General features: G+C 32.6%; 1 protein-coding gene across 1 annotated transcript; it reads left to right on the top strand.

The window, feature by feature from the left end:
* The first annotated feature begins 7,699 nt into the window (after positions 1-7,699).
* Positions 7,700-9,140, top strand: LOC142535067 (E3 ubiquitin-protein ligase BOI-like). The gene is made up of 3 exons (XM_075641669.1): positions 7,700-7,885; positions 7,964-8,333; positions 8,458-9,140. Exons 1-3 carry the CDS (start codon positions 7,830-7,832, stop codon positions 8,995-8,997), a joined length of 966 nt encoding a protein of 321 aa, XP_075497784.1. The 5' UTR covers positions 7,700-7,829; the 3' UTR covers positions 8,998-9,140.

Raw genomic sequence — 9,140 nt, 5'->3', positions numbered from 1 at the left:
AATTTTCCGTGAGTATCAAAAAGTTTGTAAAGAACAATTAAAATCTAATTTCTTAATGTTATGTCACAATTACTATATCTTCGTATTAAATTAAGAGTATGTCTCTTCTGATTATCTATGAGACATGTCAACCTTACCGATATTTATAATAAAAAGTAATGCTCTTAGCATAAAAATTAATAATTTTTATGGATGACCCAAATAAGAGATCAGTCTCACAAAATACGACCCGTGAGACAATCTCACACAAATTTTTGTCTTAAATTAAATAGCATATAAGATAGGTAAAAGTTATTGTCTAGCCATGCATAGTTTTGTTATTGCCTATTGTCGCTGCATCTGACCTTGAATAGGTGATGAGTTTTGAATCTTATTATAATTTGAATAGTTTGTTAGCATCGTGCTAACCTATATACGTGGAAAATGAATATCTTATTTTTTGTTTGAACCAATGTTTATATAACTGGATTTGTTTGGTGATCGAACAGGTCGATCGGATCGGTTTAATCGGACGGTAAGATTAGAACACTGTTATGATATATAAATATTAATATAATATAATAAATAATATGTTTTCAATTTTAAAACCTAAAATAGGTATATTACAAAATACAAAGTTTTGAAATTGAATAATTATATACATATATTCAAAATATTAATTATAGTTATATATTTTTTAAAAACAAAATAGCAAATTAAATAAACTTTCGTATTACTAAAATATTTTTTTTTTGAAATCCAAAAATAAAATATAAGTTTTTTCTGAAAAAAAAAAAAAGAATCGAAGAACCGGTTGAATCGGTTTTCCGGTTTTTCAGTTAATAGTCGGTTTTTACCGATTTCAACCGGTTCGAACACAAAAAAAAAAAAAAAAAACAGTTTTTGAGGTGCTCCGACCGAACCAGCGACATGTATGGGTCGAATTTTGAAAATACTGGTTTGAACAATCGGAATGCGTACCCAACTATAGGTGTGTAATTTGACAAAGCGATAGACTTTGAATTATTCGTCCATACATTTAATTCCCAAAGTCAGAGAGAATTATTTTTGTAGGAGTGGCATATCAATTATATATAATTCGAAATTGTGATTTTCAACTGATACATCAGACAAATCGTACCTAATATTTAATACATAGGATTACATTTCTCTCTTGTGATATTTTGGGAGTGGCGAGGTTCACGTTTCGTTATCCATGATCTCATCGACGTATTCTACGTTAGTTGTGTGTGTGTGTGTGTATATATATATATATATATATATAGTTGTGTGATCAGCACAATAATCAGGTTAGGTCGATGCTACATGGGCACTGTCCCCACATGGTTTGGATGGACAAGATTCACACACATATGTGATTTTAAAAAAATTAGTGGATCACATGTATGTGTGGCTAAATTTGGGCCCTTGATTCTATCATGAGGATAGTGCCCCTACATGTAGGATGGAATCAACCCAATAATCACTACTCTCTTGTTCCGCAAATAGTATGTTCAGTTGACAAATTAATTTATTAATTTAAAGCACGATTAATTGCTGTGATGACTGAAATTTATTAATATACGGTATTTGATCGTAATAGTACTTACTGGAAAGCTACTTTAATTACAAAGCTTTTTTCTTGAGGAAAACATATCTGAATTCTGGAACATTGAATCTCGATCGGAAAGCTTTATACTTCACACTGTTATATGTTTGAAAACATATTAAGCGGAGGTATATGGCAGTAAATTTCGGAAAAATTACAATTTTCATTTTCAATGTTGGTCGTTTTACGATTTTGATAGTATGTGTTATCAAAATTGAGTTTTAGTTTTTTGTAAAAAAATTTTAGTCATTTTTCAGTAAGAGTATCGCACTCACCGGTGAAATGTTGGCATTAATTACGAAAAAATCGACCAATTACGAAAAATACTAAGATAACAAACTATCACTGAAAGTTAACAATATAGAAAACTAAAAAAAAAAAATACAAAACCAAATATTCATTAATTTGATAATGAATACGTGAGCGTTACAATAACGTGAGGTAAACATCATGTTGCAAAAATGACAAAAATTATGAAAAATACAAAGATAACGAGCTAAAAGTGAAATTTGACAATATAGAAATCCAAAATTGCAGAAAAAACAAATATATAAAACCAAACATTCATTAATTTGGTAGTGTATACGTGGGAGTGACACAAACGTTAGATTAACATCATGTTGTAAAAATGAAAAAAAAAATGATGAAAAACAAAAAAAATAACATACTAAAACTGAAATTTGACAGCATAAAGTAATAAAAGTGCAGATATACAAATTCACGAGACAAGATATATACATGCAGGTTTAGATATAATGAAAAAAAGATTCATTGAACATGATTTGATATGAAGTACAATTATTTTTCCTAAAGTATTTGGGTGCATGCATTGCACCAAAAAGAACACCACAAAGATAGCATTGTTTACATCGATATTTCATTATTATGCAAATGGAATGGGTGTACCGACGAATGAGGCGGCCTTGCCATTAATACGAGAATGCGACAAATGGAAAAAGGGTGTGAACAAAAACGTATTTTTACGTTCAAGCCATCGTCGCTAGTGGTAGGTACCCCTCGAAATTTGTTCTTCAAGCGTCAATTCAAAAGACACGACTCTTGTTATCCCAACTAAGCAACAAAGAAAAGGACCCTTCTAGAATGGCAAACTCGCCATAATTATTGAAATTTCAATGTACAATCGGATTTAGGGTTAGTCTACGTTACATCGGAAATTACAAGTAAACGAGACAAAACAAATTTGTTTCAAACTTTTAGGCCGAGTGAATTAATCAACTATGAAATGTTAATATTAGGTATGAAATTGAAAATTAGAATGGCAACTTAATTGCTTAAATATCACGCAATTACTCTAATAATAAACAAGTCATCATCCGCATCAATTAGAAGGTCAGGGGAAATGACTGGGAGGCTAATAGACAAATTCTTTTAATAATGGCAATCAATTTACAAATTATACTATTTGACTGAAATTTAATTAAGCTATTCAAAGTGAAGACACGCAACATTATATCTTAATTAATTCACTCATCGTTTTATTAGCTTAGAAAATCGTGACTAAAATATATAACAAAAATTTATGTGAGACGGTCTCACGATCATATTTTGTGAGACAGATATCTTATCTGGGTCATCCATGAAAAAACATTACTTTTTATACTAAGAATATTACTTTTTATTGTGAATATCAATAGGGTTGACCCGTCTCACAGATAAAAATTTGTAAAACCATGTCATAAGAGACCTATTCAAAGTATATATCAAGGACATTATATATTTATTTATAATAGTATAGTACTTGCTTTCAGGGGGGAAAAAGGAAAAAAAAAAAAATAAAGAAAAAGATGGTATTTTTAATTGGGTCAATTGCAGAATCCAGGCAATCTACGCCTCAATTATTTTATTATAATTCACGCGGATGATGCAAGGCAACAATTGAAAAGTGCTCAATTAAAATACGATAAAATCTAAATATTTATAAGTAGAATCTGAAGAGAAAGCAAAGCGTAGGACCCTTTTTAAAATTTTTTATGTATATTGAAAAATTATTAAACAATTATGAGTCATTGAGAGATGGATCTATCGAATTAAAATATTGCCTGCCACATTAGAATCAAAGCTTAGCGAGAATTAGATGTAGATGAACGTGTAAAGATGCGCACAAGGGAGTGCACACGTACCACGATCTCTTTTTATTCTTTAAATATAAAAGTTGTTCTAAAAAAAATTGGTACTGTTATAATTATTTTATTCTATTATTGTTGATTTGTTCTTAACATAAACACAAATTTATTTTTGAAGTAAATTTAGTAAATACACAGATAAATCGTTTAATTAGAAAAATGAATACACAAGCGCGTACAAAAGATGATTAAATTTTAAAATAAAACTAGTTTAATTAATACCAATATAACATCACAAAAGATCAAACTCCGAACCGAATCAATTTATGAAGAAGTATTATTTATCATAGCAGATATGTATCGATTTGACCCGTAAAATCGTTTCAAAAAAACCCTATTTTTATATATAAGCTCGCAATATTTTATTTCGACAGGGAGAAGTTCCTTAATAAGGGATATAATTTTATATGACTGACAGGTTTCCCTTTTGCTTATCATGCATGTATATAAATAATTGAATGGATCCTATATATGAAAATGTAAATTAAAAAAAAGTAAGGCGCCTGTCGGCAATTCATTGGCAAACATGTGAATATTGTAGAGAGAACAAAGGTTGCAAAAACTAAAAGCCAACTTGATATATACATAAATATAAATATATATATATATATATATATATAAAAGATATATGTAATATGCTTATAATTATTAATAAAAAAATCGGGAATCCAGAAAATTTACATTATGAAAATATTAAAGTCAGATAAAAAAAAATACATAGATAAAATCATAATGTTGTAATTACTTATTTCTTATTATAAACAGATTGTGAATTTTCTGTATAAAATTGATTTGATTTTAGTTGTATGCTCATTATTAAATTTTGTCGCATTTTGCTTTCCTAGTGGGGACTGTGTGGACAAAAACCATCAGTCTTGATCAATTTATTCTCATCGCGCTGTATGTATAGACAGGTACATATAGACAAAAATTGTGTGAGACGGTCTCACGTGTTGTATTTTGTGAGACGGGTCTCTTATCTGGGTAATTCACGAAAAAATATTATTTTTTATACTAAATTATTACTTTTTATTGTGAATATTCGGCTACAACAAATGTTACTTAATGTTTCTGATGCCTATTTGTTATTATATGCAAACATTTACAATTCCCATGCTATTAATTTCACCGAGAATCGCATTTTCCGGTGCTCTGTCATTATTTATCGAAATCATGTCAGCATTTCAGTAAAAAATAATTAAATTAATAAATTAAAATCGTGAATCGACGGATAACATCGTAGTCTAAAAAAGAGACAGATAAATGACATATGGCCTACTCAGATAAACAGACAAATTGTCGTCGAATAAGCTGGAGTCTCCGGAGCTAGCTATGCGTCACACATAATATTGCCGATTTACGAGAATTGTTGAAGCGGTTGAGTTTGTCCATGATCTGAAAGCTTTTCGTTGAAAAATAAAACCAAACTTTGTTTTGATCCGTAAATTACTTTATATTTTATATACGAAGAATTGATAGGTGGAGAGCGACGAGAGGCGTAGGCGTGACACACAGCACAAGAGGGTCACGTAATTTTATGTTTATTTATTTCTAATCTCCCCTCTCTCTCTCTCTCTCTCTCTCTCTCTCTCTCTCTCTCTCTCTCTCTCTCTCTCTCTCTCGGAACAGAACAAATCAGTGTAGTTTTCACACAAGGAGAATAGGCAACTTGTTAGCATCATCTATTTGGCTGCTTGCAATTTGCATGCCAAATATTAGATATATAATATCCACGCTGCTAATTAAAGGATCAATCCTAATTAATTATTATAATAACAATAGTTGATATTATTATTTGATTTTTTCTATGTAATATATTAATTATAAGAAATGTTTTTGGCCAAATATTCCCCACAAATCAAGGAAAAAGAAAAAGGAACCAAACCATGATGTAAATTTCCTAGTGTTTTCCTTAAAAGGGCAGGGCTAAACTTGGGGCGTGGATAAAAAAGTAAGCAAAAGGAGATTTTGATTGTGACTTGGGAGGGAAGGTTTGATTGATTAACGTTGAATTAAATCAAGGAATGATAATTAAAATTAAAGCCTCAAATCATGGGACTTAGGGATAAGCATGCCACCATTATTTTACTCTAATTATTGAGCTGCGGTGTCATTAATATACTTTAAATCATCCATGCTTCAGGATTTGCGCTTTAATCACCGCATCGTATGATGAAGATTCCCAAAATTAATTGGGTGATTTTCTTTAATTAATTAAAATATTTTATATATATTAACCTTTTTTTGAGAATATATGCGATTAATATATAATGCAACCAAAATTGCTTTTAATTGTATATGGCACACCCATTTTTATGGTACCAAAATACAATATATAATTATGTGGCACGTACGGTTTTTTGGGAAAGAAACAAATCATATACACGGTAACTTCACTCATTAATGGTTTAACATGAAATTTTTGGGAAACAATTTCAATGTTAATTTTGTGAGATAAATCTATAATTTGATTTAACTTATGAAATAAAATTACTTTTAATTTTAAATATCAATTGGATTAACTCATCTCACAAAAATATATCAGAAGATCAACCAATCCATCGAAAATTGGAAAATTTAAATTCAGAATATACAAGTTTTGCGAGGTAGAGTGTCACATAAGTTTTGGCCAATTGACGGTGAAAAAAAGAGGGAAAAAAAGAAAAAAAAAAAAGGGCAAAAAAAGTATATTGAAGATAGGTGTACAGGTAAATAATATAGAGCAGCGTAACATGAGATAACTGCCCATGTGATGGGAGGTTGTCCGTGGCCAGACCCACCAGTTAAGGAATGGGGACAAGGAAGCAAAACCGGGAAAACCGCATATGAAAAGAAAAGAAGTGAGAGGGCCCCACGTATTTGTGAAGAAGAGCGGGGCCCAGAACCTTAAAATAATCGAGCGTCAACACACCTCACACGTGCTGCGCGTGGGTCCCTTCGCGGAATACCAACCACAACTCGTAACAATTTATGATGGGGTGGTTTTCCATTTCATCTTTTAAGTTAAAAAAACTAAACTATTTAAAAGGTACCTTTGAATTGACCCAACTGTCGCGTACGGTGGGCTCCACTAACCTGCTGATGCAACGTGGCCCAGACCCACCCTGTCAGTTATTGTATCAAAACTCTATGCCACGTCACCCTCACATATAATAATAAAATTAAATACTAGTAATAATTATTAAGGAATAAATCAAATTGAAAAAGGATTACTTGGCGTAAGTGCGGATATGTTTTATTTTTTATTTATTTTTCTATGTTGATCTCTCAAGATTGAATTTTTTATTTTTATTTTGTAAAAAAGAGATAATTTGATTTTTAAAAAAAGCGAGTTTAATTCGGCAAAAATAAAGTAGAGAATAAATTGCAAGAGAAAATTAAAAAAAATTATTTAAAAAGTACCATAAAAGCTTGTTGAAGAAATTACAGTCCCTTCTACCTTAACATACCAAATCAAAAGTGTTTTTAAAAAAAGGTAATTGCATAAAAAAAGGGTAAAATATAAGTATTATGTCATCGAAAACCAAAATAGATTAATTAAGGATATCATTATTCTTTTACTTTCTTTTTTAATTATTATTTTATTTATTTATTTTTTATCACCAACATATATAGTATTATTTGTTTTTTGATTTTTAGATTAATTATACTCTTTCCGAATTAGTGGTAGAAGCCAGGCCGTTACGCAATGGGAAACCGCGAATCGTGCTTTAATTAGACTGACTTAGGTGTCATTATATGCCGGAGGACTTGAAAATCGTAACAAATGTCAATTAAATCACCATTTTTATCTCCAGAATTTAATCGCCAAAATTTACTTTATAAAATCACCAATCCGTATTTCGCTTTAACTCAATGCAAAATATCCAACTTCTCGCGTTAGACTCTCTCTTTTTCTCTCGAATTTTGGTATTGATTTGACTTTCCCAATTTATTTATGTTAAATTAAAACGCTTAATATATATATATATATATATAAACTCAATCGCCACCTCTCTATTGTATAATTCTGTTCCTTTACTTTCAAACCTATTCCCTCTCCACCCTTTTCTCTCCTCCATTTCCCTGCCCTTTCCATATTCTATCCGTTCATCCTAATGTCAGTTGAAGCAAGCAATCTCAAGATTTTCCCTTCGCAGCTAGTACAAGACAGGTACTGATCTTTCTCTTTGCAATCGGTTTTCTTCGTTTGTTTTGCTTGACGCTCACGTTTGAGAATTCATATTTGCAGGGGTTTGGTGATGCCATGTGTTAATCAATCGGGGATGGCTGGTTCTTTGTACAACTCGCAGCCGATGGGTTTTTCCGGGATCCCTTTTTCAGCAACATTGCCAACCAATAATTCCTTTTATCCACAGCCGGTGTGCGATTCGGCGCAGGCCAAAACCTCCATGAATACGGATAGTGGGCTCACCTACAATATTTCCACCACAAGAAAGCGCTCCAGGGACCCCGTTAATCAAATGTACAGTGCTGCACCGCGTTTCACGGTAGCCGTGAAGAACGACGGTGCCTCTCAGTTCCCTTCTTTTTTCGGCGATGATATCATGCCTCAAATCCAGCAATACCAGATGGACATCGACACCATTATCTCCCAGCATGTGAGTTTATACTATTCCTTTATATGATATCTGCATGCATGCGGCTGTCGTGTTGATTCGGAGTTGTTTCCTTTCATGTTTAATCTGTAAATTCTGATTTGGTTTCGTTCTGGTTGATTTGTAGACTAAGAGAATTCGGTTGGAGTTAGAAGAGAGGCAAAAGAAACAAGCAAGATTTCTGGTGGCGGCAATTGGAGAAGGGGTGACGAAGAAATTGAAGGAGAAGGACGATCATATTCAGAGAGTGGGCAAATTAAATTTTTTCCTTCAAGAAAGAGTGAAGAGTCTCTACGTAGAAAACCAACTGTGGAGAGAAATGGCCCAGACGAACGAGGCCACAGCCAATTCCCTCCGCAGCGATCTGGAACAAATCCTAGCCCACGTCGGAGGTGAGGACCGGCCGTCCGCCGGAGCGGCCTTTGAAGACGACGTGCAGTCCTGTTGTGGCAGTAGTAATCACAACGAGAAAGATCACGCTGAAGAAGCGTTGTCTCAGAGTAGAAATTGCAAACGATGCGGCGAGAGGGAATCATGCGTGTTGCTTCTTCCTTGCAGACACCTTTGCCTCTGCAACGTATGCGGGAGTGGGTCGCACCAACTCCAAGCATGCCCCGTCTGTAAAGCCGCCATGAACGCCACCCTCCACGTTAACATGTCTTCTTAATCCATCAATCAATAGACACACGGTTTTTACTAGAGAAAGACGGCCAGACATTTTTGTTATACATTTTTTTTTGGGTAAAAAAATTTGTAGCTTTATTGTAAATCCTTCTCTCAGCAAATCAATCGTTTATTCTTTCTTTCTAA

This window comes from Primulina tabacum, chromosome 2 (genome assembly GCF_025594145.1).
Source record: "Primulina tabacum isolate GXHZ01 chromosome 2, ASM2559414v2, whole genome shotgun sequence".
In the NCBI taxonomy this organism is placed as follows: domain Eukaryota; kingdom Viridiplantae; phylum Streptophyta; class Magnoliopsida; order Lamiales; family Gesneriaceae; genus Primulina; species Primulina tabacum.
Note: the sequence above shows the minus strand (reverse complement) of the source record. Positions and strands in the feature narration are given on the sequence as shown.

Excerpts from the sequence above, each read along its gene's own strand:
- LOC142535067 (XM_075641669.1), top strand. The coding sequence starts at position 7,830 with ATGTCAGTTGAAGCAAGCAATCTCAAGATTTTCCCTTCGCAGCTAGTA. Across the intron at positions 7,886-7,963 it reads TCGCAGCTAGTACAAGACAG|GGGTTTGGTGATGCCATGTG; the intron begins GTACTGATCTTT and ends TCATATTTGCAG. Across the intron at positions 8,334-8,457 it reads ACACCATTATCTCCCAGCAT|ACTAAGAGAATTCGGTTGGA; the intron begins GTGAGTTTATAC and ends GTTGATTTGTAG.